Source organism: Hemiscyllium ocellatum, chromosome 35, assembly GCF_020745735.1.
Source record: "Hemiscyllium ocellatum isolate sHemOce1 chromosome 35, sHemOce1.pat.X.cur, whole genome shotgun sequence".
Classification (NCBI taxonomy): Eukaryota; Metazoa; Chordata; class Chondrichthyes; order Orectolobiformes; family Hemiscylliidae; genus Hemiscyllium; species Hemiscyllium ocellatum.
The window spans coordinates 12,689,066-12,705,184 of record NC_083435.1 but is presented as its reverse complement, the minus strand read 5'-3'; the positions used below and the strand labels follow the sequence as shown (position 1 = coordinate 12,705,184).

The following is a 16,119-nucleotide window of genomic DNA, read 5'->3' as shown; positions in this document are numbered from 1 at the left end:
TGCCGTAAGTTTCTTTGTTCTGGTTTCTACATCACCACAATAATTGAAATTCGCAAGGGCTTGGTCGTTTTCACGCTGCTTTTGGACAAGGAAGGCGCTACATAAATGGAAGTCTTCTGGTTTTGCAAATGAAATCGAATGTCACACAGGTCTAAACCCTCGAAAAGGCTTTAATTGCCCCAGTTATATAAAGCGATTCAAATACTAATTGAAGTATTGCACATCTAGGGCCGCAGCCGTCAGCTCAATTCAGTTTCAGGATCCGCATCTTTTAGAGGTTTCGGCAGCGTTCGTCATCAGCAGCGAGTTCAAAAGTGTACAAACAATCCCCGCCTGTTTCCGGCTCTCACCGTCGCCACTCCCCTGAAGGTCCAGCCTCTAGACCAGAGTTCTACTTAAACACCATTAACTAACGCTGTTCATCCTCGATGTTGTTCCTGGGTTTGATTCTCTGAGCAAAAGTCCACAAGATCTCCACCGGTGTAATTCTATGAGCATTGCAAATAATTTCACTGGGCACTCGTCGAACTCAGGTCGCCCAGCGGTGCAGAAAAATCGAAACAGAAAACTGGGCTCGGCATGGCTTCCAGAGAAGAGACCGAAAGCTTGACCGAGGAGGCAATCTGCCCCATTTGTCTCGATTTCTTCACCGATCCGGTAATATTGGAGTGCGGGAATAACTTCTGCCGCTCCTGTATCTCTCAGTGTTGGAAAAAGAAGATGAACTGCCCGCAATGCAGACAGAAGTGTGGAAAACAAAGTATCCGGGTGAACCGGTCCTTGGCGAACCTGGCCGAGAAAGCGCGAAAAATAAAGCTGGAACCAAAAGAGCAGGATGGCCAACCCCACTGTGAGGAGCATCAGAGAGAACTGAAGCTGTTCTGTGAAACGGACAAGAAATTGATCTGTAACATTTGCAGAGATTTGCGGGAACACCAAGGCCACCGCCTCCTGCCGATTAAAGCGGCGATTGAAAACTACAAGGTAAAATGGAAACAGTTTTGACCATCTGATGATTTCAACAGATTTTCACCCAAACGCTTTCATCCCGTATTTTTTTTTTCACCCAATGCCAGGATCAGCTGAAAGCTTCCTTAGATTCTCTCACACAGAAGAAATCCCACATTGTAAAAACGGAACAGAAACAGAAACGGATGATTTCCCAAATTAAGGTGAGCTCTTCCTCTGCTGATATTTTCTGCGGGAGAGGGGAAGGGGGCGAGTGGAGGGAGAGAGAAGTGGAGATTTTGAAAATCAGAATCAAGAGCAGAAACTGATGGGAAAAAGCTCAGCAGCATCTGTGGAGGGAAAGCCAATATTAACGTTGTGGATGCAGTGACCCTTCTTCAGAACTGGTTGTAGCGAGAACAGTAGCGAGACTGGTTTACAGTATGTGCTGTAGATGGGGTAGGAAGGGAGGAGTAAACGATCGGTGGAGATGAAGCATCCATGGTCTCATTTTCCGCTTGGAGAACCCTGCAGCAGTTTAATACCAAGTTAATTAATGGCCTGGCTTGAGCACCAGGCCATGTCATCACATGGGGAGCTACCACGACCCAATTAGCAAATAGTGATTACCCCAGACTGACCTTTACCATTCTTTTGTCTGTCCAACCCTGGTGAAGAGTGAATTCTAGACTCGAAACGTTAGCTTGCTCTCTCCACGGATGCTGCCAGACCCGCTGTGATCTCCAGCATTTGTTGTTTTCAGCACAGATTCCAGCATCTGCAGTAATTTGCCCCTACACTTCCACTATCATTCACTCCTCCCCCCGCCCCCACGTTAGCTTTAACAAACACCCCAACCTTTTAACTCTGTTAACTAACTTTTGTAAACGCTACCATGTCTCCACAGGTGCTGCCAATCTGCTGAGTTCAACCAGCAACTTCTGTTTTTCGTTTCTGGTTTTCTGAGATCTGTTCCCTTTCTGGCGGGACGTTAATGAGGTTTCACATTTCATTTGGTCGGAACAGGCGAGCAGTCTGCAGACCCACATCACATCCGAGTTCACTAAAATGCACCAGATTCTCACTGAGAAAGAGCAGCGTTTACTCAGAGATCTCAGACAAGAAGAGAAGAGGATTCTGGTGATTATTGAGAGGAATCTTGAGATTATCCAGCAGAATATAAATTCTATTGAAGATGAATTCTCAAAGTTGCAGAAACAAATGGAGCAGCAAGACGAGCTGACATTTTTGAAGGTGAGGGATCCTACTATCGCGGCTTAGCTCCCTGAAACCTTTTAGCAAACCAGTCTTGTGTCAGTGTATTCGGGGCCGGTTCTGCTGTAGTCACCAAACCGATTAAAGAAACAGCGGTTCATTGCGATTTTCCTACTTGGTTTCTCGCTATATCAGCAATGGCGAAAGTGAGGGCTGGGGGTGCTGGAGATTGCAGTCGGTTTCCACTCTTTCAACAAGACCGGTTTAATTCCCTGCTGGAATTCAAACTCTAGGAGAGTTGTAGTAACTCACGCTAGCAGTTGCATTGGTGGTTCAGTGGTAGAATTCTCGCCTGCCACGCGGGAGGCCCGGGTTCGATTCCCGGCCAATGCATGGTATCGCTTTTTCTTACTTCAAATGATCTACTTCAGCCAGATCGGATGCCTGTTTCGTCTGGCTTCAAACTCTCCAATTTCCTGCCACGATAAAGACCAAGCCGGTATTCCTTCACGGAATCTAACAGAAATCTCTACCCCACACGCCTCTGCAGGTTCAACATTTTCATATTTTCATTCCATAATCTACAGGTCTCTGGAAGGTAACGGCATTAAATAAAATTGACATAGTGTCATAAAATGGTCTTGAGATGACCGGCCGTGATCTCAGAATGATGGGCCAGACTTCATAGTTGAATGGCCTATCCCTGTGTGACTGCCGCTGTCACTGTCGCTGTCTAAGCTTTTCGAGTAGAAAGCCTGTTGCGGTCTCAGTGCCTGACACAAAGATTAGATTTTCAATGCAATGCCGTGAAAAGAAAACAACTGGGGGAAAGAAAAGTTGGGCTTCCGTCTACTTTTGAAAGAACTGGCTTATGCCAGAGAAAGTGGGAGAATGCTGGTTCAGTTGCAATGTTAAAAAGGCAGTTGGATAACTTCGTGAATAGGAAAGGTTTGGAGGGATATGTGCCAAAATCAGGCAGGTGGGAATAGTCCACTTCAGGAACATAGTCTCGTGGACTGGTTGGACCGGAGGGTCTGTTTCCACGCTCTCTGACTCTAATCCTACTCTTGCTCCAGAACGTGAGATTTATCTGTTCAAATATGCATTTAAATCCTTTATGAAAATTACTATTGAAAATACTACCCCCTACTCTCTCGTCAATTCAAACATTCCAAATCATCAAAAATCAGAATTTAAGGATGGTTCTTTGATTAATTATTTTGATGTTTTGGGTGTGTGACCCAACAGGTCTCTCAGTCCCTGCTTCTCTTTTAAAATTATTTAATTGAATTCACCAAGTCCCTTTCTAAATTGCACCAATTTATGCTTCCCTCAAATCCAAATTATCAACTTCAACAACACTTTTGTAGCGCCTCTCAATATGTTACCATCCTACTAACTTTTCTTCTTTGTTAATTCTAGGACAGCGTTTCCTGGAATGGAAGGTAGGACATTTTCTTGACTGAAATTAGACATTTGTTTTGGAAAAATAATTTAGAAAGTGGTGCTTTGCAACAATTCTTACCTGTTTATCATGACACATTCATGTTTGAGCCCAATTTTAAGTCATTCAAACTTAAAATCAGGTCGACAGAGTTGTTAGCTGTGCAACTATAGCTGACTGAATTTCACCAGGGGCTTACTGATTATATTACCTAGTATGGTGATGAAGCATCTAAAAATGATCCTTCCAGTTCAGCGAGCAAACCCACATCAGAAGTATAACTCTATGTTTTATGTATATGTTTTATTACAATAATTCATCACTCTTGGATTTTATCTAAACACTTTTTAAAAATTTCATAACATAAAATGTAAATAATACAACTTGGATTCTAGACCCAAAATTATTACTTGCAAATTATAGTTTGCCTACATGGTTCCTGACCAAGTGGAGAACGCTATTCTTAAAATGGAAATGAGTTCTTTGTTAATTAAAACATAAACATGTTATGTGCACACAATCAACACAACTCATATTTATAAACACAAGAACATAGAGATGGTGGTAGGAATAGCCCACAGATCAAGCCTGCTCCACTATTATTAATGATGAACTTCACTTTCCTGCCCATCCATTGGTTTTGTACTTATAACAACCATTTCTACAATCCAGCCTCAAATATATTGAATGCTAGAACATTAATGACCTTCGATTTTGAAGAACTCAGTAGGTTCACAATCTTTGCTTATCCGTTGGTTGGATTCATACCTAGCACAAAGGAATACGGTTGTATTTGTCAGATGACATTGGCTTGCTGCATTTAACATGGTCTGCTTCAGTATCTGAGGAGCTGTGAATGGTGCTATCATTATGCAGTTATGAACAAAAATGCCCACTTCCGACTTTAAGATGGAAGGAAGGTCAATGATGAAGCAGCAGAACATGTTTGGGTCTGTGACAATATCTTGGACAATACAACGGGAGCAACTCTTATTTCTGAGCCAGGACTTCTGGGCTAAAGTCATACTAGAGATTTTTAAAAACATTTCAGCAAAGGTTGTATAGAAAATATCTAACCTAGACAATGTCCAGGCTTTGACTATGAAGTAGGAGAAGTGAGGACTGCAGGTGCTGGAGATCAGAGCTGAAAATGTGTTGCTGGAAAAGCGCAGCAGGTCAGGCAGCATCCAAGGAGCAGAAGAATCGACATTATGGGCATGAGCCCTTCTTCAGGAATTTGACTATTAAGTAGCAAGTACGATTGCACAATACAAATGCCAGGAAATGGCCCACCTCTAACCATTTTCACAAGAACAATTTGAGATTGGCAATAACAATGACATAGCAAGCAATTAAATGCTCATCCCATGAATATATGAAAAAAAACCTTCACACTTCCGATCAGTCATAGTTATAGTCATAGTGAGATACAGCACAGAAACAGAACCTTCAGGCTAACTTGTCCGTGCCATCTAGATATCCTAACCTAATCTACTCCCATTTGCCAGCTCTTAGCCTACATTCTTCTAAACCCTTCCTATTTATATACGCATCCAGATGCTTTTTAAATGTTATAATTGCACCAGCTTCCACCACTTCCTCTGGCAGCTGATTCCATACATGCACCATCCTCTGTGTGAAAAACCTCCCCCTTAGGTTTCTTAAATTTTACCTTCTCATTTTGGACCTCCCCACCCCAGGGAAAAGACCTTGTGTATTTATCTTATCAATGCCCCTCGTGATTTTGTAAACCTCTAAATGTCACCCATCAGCCTCCGACGTTCTCGCTAAACAGGTCCAGCCTATTCAGCCTCTCCCTACAGCTCAAGTCCTCTCTGGCAACATCCTTGTAAACCTTTTCTAAGCCCTTTCAAGTTTCCTGTGATACCAAGTGAATGCAACTGTGTTATACTGCAGTCAGACCTCACATCATCGGATTAAATCTTAGAATGGCTTACTTTAAATAAATCAGATCTCAGGCACGGCGTGAGTTAAAGTAAATAGGGCATTTTATATTTACTGTCCTTGTTTAGAACCAGAGGCTTTACTGTCACATTCTGCCACAAGGGTGGAATGGCATCTTGAACAGTCTTCAATCATGGCTAATGGCAGAAATGCCATTATGGGCTATACGAAGAAAATGGTACATCCCTCCCCACCTGATTACACTGTGCTCCATTAAAATGTTTAGAAATCTTCAATAAGTAATTTTTGTGTTAAGGAAGATTAAAAATCCTTAATGATCAGCCCATTGTCCTGACTGTACCCTATGTATTAATTTCTTTCAGCATCTACCCTATCATGCTACAATGGAGTTTTGCATGCCTCAATGAGGTTGCCTCTCATTCTTGTAAACTCCAGAGAACATAGACCTAAGTCACTCAGACTTTTACCATTGAACAATCTGGTCATCCCGGAGACACTACTTCTATTGTAGCAATGCGGAGTCAAAAACGCACATAGTACTCCAAATGAGAACTTACAAAACAATATGTAGAATTTTGGCAAGACTTCTTTCCTCCTGTACACCTATCCTTTTTAATAGAAATGCATTGATAAAATAGAATATCTGAAGGTACTTCGCAGAAACATCATAAAACTGAAATTAACATTGAGCCACGTAAGTAGATATTAATGCAAATGGTTGAGGAAGGCTTTAGAGGAAAAAATTGTGAAGAGGTAGCATTTTTCAGAGTGAACCCCTGAGCTGGTGGTGTTGACTGAAATCAGAAATGGTGAAGAAGTCATAAGTAGAGGAGTGCAGGGAATATGATGGGAGTGATGTTAAAGTGTATACATTAAGCTAAAACATCAAGCTGCAACTTAGATGTCTAAAACAGCTTCTAATATGTTCAGAATTTATCTTCATTTACAAGTGCACAGGCTAAATGCTTATCTTCCCCTGTGGTATGTGGTGTCTTGGCAACCAATGTTATCACATCATGAGCCTTTCCCTTAACGTGAGCATTTTGATTCCATGTCCTTGAATTTTGTCTTTTGCTCAGTTATAGAAACAAGATTAACAATTCATTTTCTCTCACATTTGCTTTAAAAGGAAAGCACTGTACAAAAGGAAAATTGGCATGGTTTCATATTTGCATCATTACTGAAATATTTTCATTAACACAAATTTACAACATCATCTGTTTAATATTCGCAGGAATAGTGTGGACTCTCATACATTCTCTGTAACAGATGTCGCCTTTTCTCTTGGAAAGTTTAATGGGCCTTTACAGTACACAGCCTGGAAATAAATGATAGACTCCATTAACCCCGGTAAAAGTTGCATATTCATTTTAGATTCATTTGTCTCACTATAAATATATTTTGGAATTGACTGAAGGCATTTTGGAGGCTCAGATTAACCACTGGGTTTCTAGACAGTTATACTGTCTGTATAACCATGGTGGCACAGTGGATGAGTGGTTAGCACCATGGATCCAGGTTCGATCCCTGCCTCAGATGATTGTCTGTGTGAAGTTTGTACATTGCCTTTGTGTCTGCATGGGTTTCCTCCCACAATCCAGAGATGTGCAAGTCAAACGAATTGGCTGTGCTAAATTGCCCATGGTGTTAGGTGCATCAGTTATGGGCAAATATAGGGTTGGAGAATGAGTCTTGGTGGGTTACTCTTCAGAGGGTTAGTGTGGACTTGTTGGGCCGAAGAGCCTGTTTCCATACTATAAGGAATCTAATCTAATCATAACCACTTGCAATAGTCCTGATGGGGATTCAAACAGTCACTTCAAGATCAGTGGTTAAATAAAACATTCTGCATCCATTGAACACAATTTAAATTTTCAGTGAAGTTAATGGAAATAACTGCAGACCTTGTTATAAATTTCACCTTCTGCAGCACAAAACCATGGCACAGTTGCTTTGTTTTCTTTCATTGTTAAAAACTTCTTTTAAAAATCTATTCTATTACAGTTTGTCCTGTGCTCCATCACTAAATATCCCTCCCCATTCTCTTGTTTCCCACTTCCATTCTCTTTCTAGCCTCCACTATGTCTCTTCCCTTCAGCTCTCTCATCTCTTGCTATCTTTCTCTTCTTCACTTATCGCCTGCTTCCTCAACTTTCCTTCCTGCCTCACTTTGCACATTCTCCCAGTATCTATGTGAGCTTCCTCTGGGTGCTCCCACAATCCAAAGATGTGGACGTTAGGTGAATTGGCCATGCTAAATAGCTCATAGTGCTCAGTAGGTTAGGTGCATTCATCTGGGGTAGGTGTCGAGTAATGGGGAATACTTCTGGGTAGGATACTCTTCAGAGGGTCAGTGTGGACTAGTTGGGCTGAATGGCCAGTTTTCACACTGTAGGGAATCTATGATTCTATGACATTCTATTCTCTCTGTCTCAATACTCTATTTTCTTCTTCCTTTCACTTTCATTTTTCATTTTGCACACCATCTCTCACTGCTATTCCTCTCAAACCCTCTTTCCTCTCTGATATTTTTACTCTACTGTCCTGTCTCATAATATTGCTCACCTCTGTCATTTTTCTTGCCCTATATTTCACTCTTCCTTCCAATTTTGTTCTGTCTTCAGCCTCAAGCTATCCCTTCCTCGCTCCTAATTTATTTTCTGTCTCACATGCACTCTAGCTCAATTCCATTTATCATGCTGACTCCAGCCATCTTGCCCTCTCCAATTCCAACCCGTCAACCCACTCTTTCCTTGTGCTCTTTCCACGCCCCATTCCTTTCCCTTGTACAATTCCTGAGCTATCAGTCCCTCTTCTTCCTCTTCCCAAAATCCACTTCCTGTCCACACAAACTTGTTCTCTTCCATCCTCTCTGAGACCACTTTCTCTCCTATCACTCATACTCCCTGATCTGGCACCTTCCCCTGTTGCTCTCCAACTCTCCTCCCACCTCCTCCTGTTCATTCTGCTCCCAGCCCATTCTCTCTTTCCATTCAGACAGTAAAAAGTGAGGTCTGCAGATGCTGGAGATCAGAGCTGAAAATTTGTTGCTGGTTAAAGCACACCAGGTCAGGCAGCATCCAAGGAACAGAAAATTCGACGTTTCAGGCCAGAACCCTTCATCAGGAATGATGATTCCTGATTCATTCCTGATGAAGGGCTCTGGCCCGAAATGTCGAATTTCCTGTTCCTTGGATGCTGCCTGACCTGCTGTGCTTTAACCAGCAACAAATTTTCAGCTTCCATTCATACAGACTACCTACTCTATCCACCAGACTTTCATCATGATCATTTGTATTTTCCCATAGTTCCAACCTCTTTGACTCTGGATCTGAACACAAAGAATCCTCGGCTCATCCTGTCTGAGGACCGGACCAGTGTGAGACTCGGAGATATACCACAGCGGCTCCCTGATCATTCAGGGAAGTTTGATATCTGGCCTTCCGTCCTGGGATCAGAAGGATTCACATCAGGGCAACATTACTGGGAAGTGAAGGTGGGGAATAAGACTCAGTGGATTATCGGAGTGGCTCGAAAGTCTGTTGCGAGGAAAGGAGAAATTGACCTGAGCCCAGAATCTGGTTACTGGACTCTGTGGCTGGAATTTGGAAATTATTATTTTGCGCTCACCTCTCCCTCACCTACCCATCTCACTCCAATGGTGAATCCCCAGAAAATCGGGGTTTATCTGAACTACGAGGATGTCAGGTATCATTTTACAATGCAGACAACATGTCCCATCTCTACACTTTCACCCATACCTTCACTGAGAGAATTTTTCCTTTTTTTCACCCAGGATGGAATATAGACGGAAAAAACTCAGGAGCTCTAACAATCTGCAGCATTAAATGTTACTAACGGATCCATCCCATAATTTTACCCCGGCCCCATGTCTCCTGTCAGCTGTAAACTGATGGGGGTCGGTCACTCTCGTTTACAGGTGGAGAAAGAAGCCAGGTTAACATTCTGGGAATAAACCCTGTATCCGAACTGGGAACTGAAAGATCAGCAAGGAACTGTATATGGCTGAAGGGGAAAGAAGGAGGGGGAGAGAAGAAACAAATTTAAGTTCAATTGTAGAGAGGAACTTACTGGGTAGAATGTGCTGTGAGCTGCAGGAATTAAGGGAGATGGTGATGTGACTGTTAATAATCCAGCAACCAGTTCTTGGTACAGGATTTGATTCCATCACTACCATCTAGTGGTATTATTGCTATGTTAGTAATCCAGACATCCAAGCAATGATGTGTTCAAATTCTACCAAGCCTCTAATAATGATCATGAAACCTGACTGTCAGAGAGAAAAACTATTTAGTCCACTAATGTCCTTGAGGGAAGGAAACAACCATGCTTATTTGTTATCCCTACATGTGACTCCAGGCCCACAGCAATGTTGTCAACTCTTAACTGCCTATTGAGCAATTAAGAATGGTCCATAAATGCTGGTTAAGTGCAAAAGTGGAACTTAAGATGATTTATTAAAGTTTGGAATATTAAGTTTATCTCAGCGAAGACAGTTGTCGCTGTTTATTTTTTGTTAAAAATACATCTGGTTAACAATGTCCTTTCAGGAAGAAAATAAGCCACCCTTGCGTGGTATGGCTTACCTATAACTCCAGTCCTACAGCAATGACTCTTAACTGTTCCTTGAAATACCCTGGCAAGCCATCCAGTTTAAGGGCAACAAAAAACCTATCTGTTCTGGCCAACAATACATTTAATCACGGAGCATCAACAACCCTCTAGGAGAAGAGCATTCCAAAGATTCACAACCTTTTGAAAGAAGAAATTCCTCATCTCAGTTGTAAATAGTTGGTCCCTTATACCAAACTGTGCCCCACATTCTCCTTACTGTGTGCCCAGTTTAATCAGCCAAGGCAGAAGCATCGTTTCAATGTTGGCACTGTCAAGGCCCCATGAAAATATGCATTTTTTGCTTCCTTTTTCTTTTTAAAAACGTTTTCGTCATCATTTCCATTCTAAACGATGATTCTTCAATATTTCATAGTAACATTTGATTTATTTCAAGTTACTATGAATATCATAAAAGGTGGTCACGCACATTGAAAATGTTCTGGTATAGATGACAGAAGATGTGTGAATGTAGGGGTGAGAATATCCATTTCATACCTCCACTCTCTATAAACAATGCATCTTTGAAATGTTTCCAAAGACAGACTGTCTTCTGCTTGGCTTCATGGGCCTTCTTCACGTACAATGTACATACAGCACCTTTAACAAAAGAAAATAAAACGTGCAAAATGTTACTTTGTGAAGTTGCTTAGTTCTTTTTAGCCTGTGTCTTTTCTGTTTCTCAGACATACTTTCCTGGAATATAAATGTTGAAACACAACACCTTTTATTTATTTACTTATGGAACTGGCTGGCTAACCAGCATTTATTGCTGGTAACTCTAGCCGCCGCTGGGAAGGTGGTAACAAGCTGCCTACTTGAACCGCTGCAGTCCACATGATGTATACAGTCATAAGAGTCAACAGACCTTTCGATTCAAATAATCCACGTCGACCATGTTCCCAAACTAAACTTGTCTCGTCTATCTTTCATGGTCCATACCTTTCCTGTTCATGAACTTATCCAAATGTCTTTTAAACATTGAAACTGTACCTGCATCCACTACTTTCTCTGGCATAGAAAAGTTCTTTCCATAGCAGACAGAAGCAACATTTTTTCCCCAATTGATTTGCTTTGAGGGTACATTGAAAGTCTGACCTGTGTCAGGCACTGACAACACAACAATCTTTCACTCGAAAAGAGTGCCTCTCTCAGTGATAGTGACAGGCTCACACAGGATCAGACTATTCAGCGAATCGAGTCTGGCCCATCATTCCGGGATCACGACCGATCATCTGAAAAAGACCATTTTCCGACACTATCCTCCTTTCACTTAGTCATTCGTTCCTAGGAACCTATGGATCCTGTGTTGAAAATGCTCAAAACTTGGGCCTGCAGAGTGTGATGTTGAAATTTCTGTAAGATTCACCACGCTGAGTGAACAATTGCTTGATCTTTATCGAGGCAGTAAACCGGAGAGTGCGCGGCAAGCGAAACAGATATCCTGTCTTGCTAAACTCCATTATGCCCTGCAAAAAAAAATAGGATACACTGCATTGGCCGGGAATCGAACCCGGGCCTCCCGCGTGGCAGGCGAGAATTCTACCACTGAACCACCAATGCAACCATAGACACGACTTGCTACAACTCACATACAGTTTGAATTCCAGCAGAAAACTAAACACATATTGCCAAAGTAGCGGCAAAGCAAGTAGAAAGATCCCAATGAAGTGATGATTGTTTAATCAGTTTAGTGACTACAACAATACCGCTCCAATGTACTTGCTGCTGTTGTCCTAGATGGAAGTGATTGTGGACTTGGAAGGAGCTGCCTAAACATCTTTAATGAATTGCCGCGGTGCCGTTTGTAGGTAGTACACATTGCTGCTATGATTTGAAGGTGCCGGTGTTGCACTGGGGTGGAAAAGTTAAAAATCACACAACACCAGATTATAGACCAAATAAACCTGTTGGACTATAACCTGGTGTTGTATGATTTTTAACATTACTGCTACTTGAGAGTCCATGGCGGAGAAAGTGAATGCCTGTGGGTGTGGAGGTAATGAAGCAGGTTGCTTTGTCCGGGATGCTGTCAAGCTTCTTGGGTAATGTTGGAGCTGCACGCACCCCAGCAAATGTGGTGTCTTCCATCACTCCTGACTTCTGCCTTTTAGATGGTAGACAGGCTTTGGGGAACTGGGAGATGAGTTACACAATGCAGTATTCTTGGCCTCTGACCTGCTCTTGTGTGGTGACCAGTTGAGTTTCTGGTCAATGGTAACCCCTAGGATGTTAACAATGGGGCATTCAATGATGGTAGCATCATTGCTTCTCAAGGGGCAGTGTTAGATAATTTCTTATTTGAACAGCGTTTATTGTCACATGCACTCGAATGACTGCCATGAAAAGTTTGTAATGTCACCTCTCAGCAATACCTAGGTACAGATACTTAAAGTGTTGTTACAGTATTGAAATAGTAAAAAAAAAGCATGGGAATACAGAGTTTAAAAATCCAAAATGAGAATAAAATGTCTTTAATACACTTAAGCTATTGCCATTTTCACCATGAGTCCATGAAGGTCATTGCCTGCTATTTTGTATGGTGCGAACATTACTTGCCACTTGTCAGCCCAAGCTTAGATATTGTCCTGATCCTGTTGCATTTGAACATGCACTGCTTCATTATCTGAGGAGTCATGAATGGTGCAGAACGTTATGCTATAATCAGTGAACATCCCACTTCTGACAGTATCGCAGAGGGAAGGTGGCTGGCAAAGCAGCTGAAGATTGTTTGGCCAATTTCACTACTCTAAGGAACTCCTGCAGATATGTCCTAGAGCTGAGATGACTGACCTCCAACACCACAACAATCTCCCTATTATCAAGTATGATTCCAGCCGGGGGAGAATGGGCTCTCAGTACCTGTTGATTTTTCTCAGGATTTTTGATGCTGCATCTGTTAACTATGGCTTTGATGTCAAGGGCTGCCACTTTCATCTTACCTGTGGAATTGAGCACTTTTGTTCATGTTGGAACCAAGGCTGCAATGAGATCAAGAGCTGAATGGCCCTGGCATAACTGAAACTGGCTGTCAGTGAGCAAGAGCTGCTTGATACTGTTGACATTTTCCATCACTTTACAGATGTTCGAGCATAGACTGATGGGGCAGTAACTGGCTGGGTTGGATGGAACCTGCTTCTTGTGTATAAGATGTACATGGGCAAATTTCCAAATTGTTATGTAGGTAAGAACTTGGCAGACTTGCTGAAAGTTCTGGACCACAAGTCTGTAGTACTATTGCTTGAATAATGTCAGGGTCTGTAGCTTTTGTAGCATCCAAAGCCTCTAGCCATTTCTTGATATCAGGTAGAGTGAATCAAATTTGATAAAGACTGATATCTGCAACGTTGAGACTACTGGAGAAAGTTGAAATGGATTATCCACTTGGCAGGAGAAAGTGAGGACTGCAGATGCTGGAGATCAGAACTGAAAATGTGTTGCTGGAAAAGCACAGCAGATCAGGCAGCATCCAAGGAGCAGGAGAGTCGACGTTTTGGGCATGAGGCCTTCTTCAGGGCCATATCTACTTGGCAGTTCTGGTTGAAGATGTCTGTGAATACCTCATCATTTTGAACTGATGTTTTGGGCTCTTCCATCCTTGAGGATAGGAATATTTGTGGAGCTTCTTCCTTCAATGAGTTCTTTAGTTGTCCACCATCATTCACAATTGGATGTGGCAGGACTGCAGAGCTTAAATATCATCCATTGGGATTGCTTAGCTCTGTCTATCACTTGTAGCTTATGCTATTTGACATGCAGGTGGTCCTGTTTGGTAGCTTCACCACCTTGACACCTCATTTTTAGGTATGCCTGCTGTTGCTCCTGGAATGGAGAAAATGAGGTCTGCAGATGCTGGAGATCAGAGCTGAAAATGTGTTGCTGGAAAAGTGCAGCAGGTCAGGCAGCATCCAAGGAACAGGAAATTCGATGTTTCGGGCATAAGCCCTTCTTCAGGAAGAAGGCCTTCCTGAAGAAGGGCTTATGCCCGAAACGTCGAATTTCCTGTTCCTTGGATGCTGCCTGACCTGCTGCGCTTTTCCAGCAACACATTTTCAGCGTTGCTCCTGGAATGCCCTCCAACACTCTCAATTGAACCAGGGTTGATCCTCTGGTTTGATTGAAGTGGTTGAGTGGGAGTATATTATAGGCCATAAAACAGCAGATTGCTCTGGAATACAATTCAGCTGCTATTGTCGGTCCATGGAGCCTTATGGATGCCCAGTCTTGCGTTGTTAGATCTGTTGGAAGTCTGTCCCATTTAGTAAGGTGATAATACCACACAAAATGTGAAGGTGGGACTTCATCTCCACAAAGGCTGTGCGATGGTGATTCTTACCTATACTGTCAAACAGATGTAGATTGGTAAGGATTATGTTACAATATGAAAGAACGCAAAGGTCTACAATAAAAATCTTAACTAACCTCTGTCAAAAGCTGCCAAAAATCTGAATGAAATGGTTTTGATCTTTGAGACAGCAAATGAGAAATAATACAAGGACCCTGTTGCAATACTAATTAACAAAGCCAAATCCAGTGCATTGCACTAACAACTCAGATGTTTACAGACCAAGAGGACAATCAGCCTATCACCTCTGCATTAGTTAACAAAGATCCAGCTACCTTTATACCATTTTCTAACTCATGACCTATAGACCCTGTAGTTATGTCAGGTGAATATCTTAACACTGATTAAATGTTACAAGACTATCTGGTTCAACTACCCTTTCAAGAATTCCAGATTCCCAATACACTCTAGCTGAAAACAAAATCTATCCTCAATTTTCCCTCTCACTTTCTACCTCTTACTCTAAATCAACATCCCCTGATTATTGACGCCTTGACTAATGGGAAAAGGGCCTGCCTATCCAGCCTTTCTATGCCCCTCACAGACATACTTAAGGATCCCCCTCAATCTTTGCTGCTGTAAGGAAAACAACATTAGTCTATCTGATCCTTCCTCATAGTTCAGGACTTTGAACCCAGACAATATCGTGGTAAATCTCCTTTGCACCGTCTCCAGTGTAATCATATCCTTCCTATAATTTGTGATGATAACTGCACACAGGACCCCAGTTGTGGCCTAATCAAAGTTTTGCACAGTTTTATACATAATCTCCCTGCTCTTCTATTCTATGCCTCAGCTAATAAAGGCAAGTATCCTATATTCCTTCCAAATCACTTTATCTAACTGCTCTGTTACCTTCACTGTCTCTGGAGATGTACACCAAAGTCCTGTTGACCATCATTACTTTCCAAAATCCTTCATTCATAGAATAATCTCTTGACACGTAAGCCCTCTTCAAATGCATTATCTCACTTTACTAGGCTGAATTTCATTTGTCACTGCTCTGTCCACCTGACCATCTGTTATTCACCTCCTGCAGTTTACTCACTATTTACCACTCGAGCAATTTGTGTAATCCATAAACACCTTCACTATTTCCCCTATATTTAAATCTAAATTGATCACTTAGACCACAACCTGCAGCATCCCACTGGAAATAGATTTCCAGTCACAGAAACATCCCTTTATTTTGGCCCTCTGCTTCTTGTTTCTCAGCCAGTTTTGGATCCGAAGTGCCACTTTGCCTTGGAACCTGTAGAATCTTACTCTTTTGACCAGTCTGCCATGAGCGAACATACCAAAAACTTTGCTAAAGTCCGTGTAGACCATAGCACCATACGTGATTACCGCATGTAGAAAGGTGAACAGGTCGAGAAGAAAAGCTTTACCGCCATCACAGTCACATTAACTGTTATTGTAACACAGATTAGAACTTCCATGGGGCAGAAATCTGATCAGAGTGATTTAAATTGAGAAACTATCTCCACAAATCATAGATAGCAATCTCCTCTCAGCTGATATAACCCAATCCCACAAATCACTGACACCAAACTCCTTTTAGCTGACACAAACCAATCACACAATCACTGGTACCAAACACCTCTTAACA

The 16,119-nt window shown here is 42.0% G+C and overlaps 2 protein-coding genes and 2 non-coding genes across 5 annotated transcripts in view; 2 read left to right on the top strand and 2 right to left on the bottom strand.

Moving 5' to 3' along the window:
- Positions 1-373: 373 nt before the first annotated feature.
- Positions 374-8,979, top strand: LOC132832712 (zinc-binding protein A33-like). 2 transcript variants are annotated; one of them, XM_060850814.1, is made up of 6 exons: positions 374-984; positions 1,077-1,172; positions 1,975-2,202; positions 3,586-3,608; positions 6,768-6,883; positions 8,842-8,930. In XM_060850814.1, exons 1-5 carry the CDS (start codon positions 580-582, stop codon positions 6,859-6,861), a joined length of 846 nt encoding a protein of 281 aa, XP_060706797.1. In that variant the 5' UTR covers positions 374-579; the 3' UTR covers positions 6,862-6,883; positions 8,842-8,930. The 2 variants fall into 2 exon arrangements, with proteins under 2 accessions (XP_060706797.1, XP_060706798.1); XM_060850815.1 differs by lacking the exon at positions 6,768-6,883 and having other exon boundaries at positions 8,842-8,979.
- Positions 2,486-2,556, top strand: trnag-gcc (transfer RNA glycine (anticodon GCC)). The gene has a single exon. It is a non-coding gene; the product is annotated as a tRNA-Gly (tRNA).
- Positions 6,758-16,119, bottom strand: part of LOC132832713 (zinc finger protein ZFP2-like) — a 31,612-nt gene continuing 22,250 nt past the window's right edge. The window contains exons 2-3 of the transcript XR_009646971.1: positions 10,664-10,765; positions 6,758-6,851 (exon numbers count right to left, since the gene is read on the bottom strand). The gene's annotated coding sequence lies outside the window, so the exon portion shown is untranslated. The remainder of the gene's footprint in view (positions 6,852-10,663; positions 10,766-16,119) is intronic.
- On the bottom strand, positions 11,658-11,728 carry trnag-gcc (transfer RNA glycine (anticodon GCC)). Its single transcript has one exon. It is a non-coding gene; the product is annotated as a tRNA-Gly (tRNA).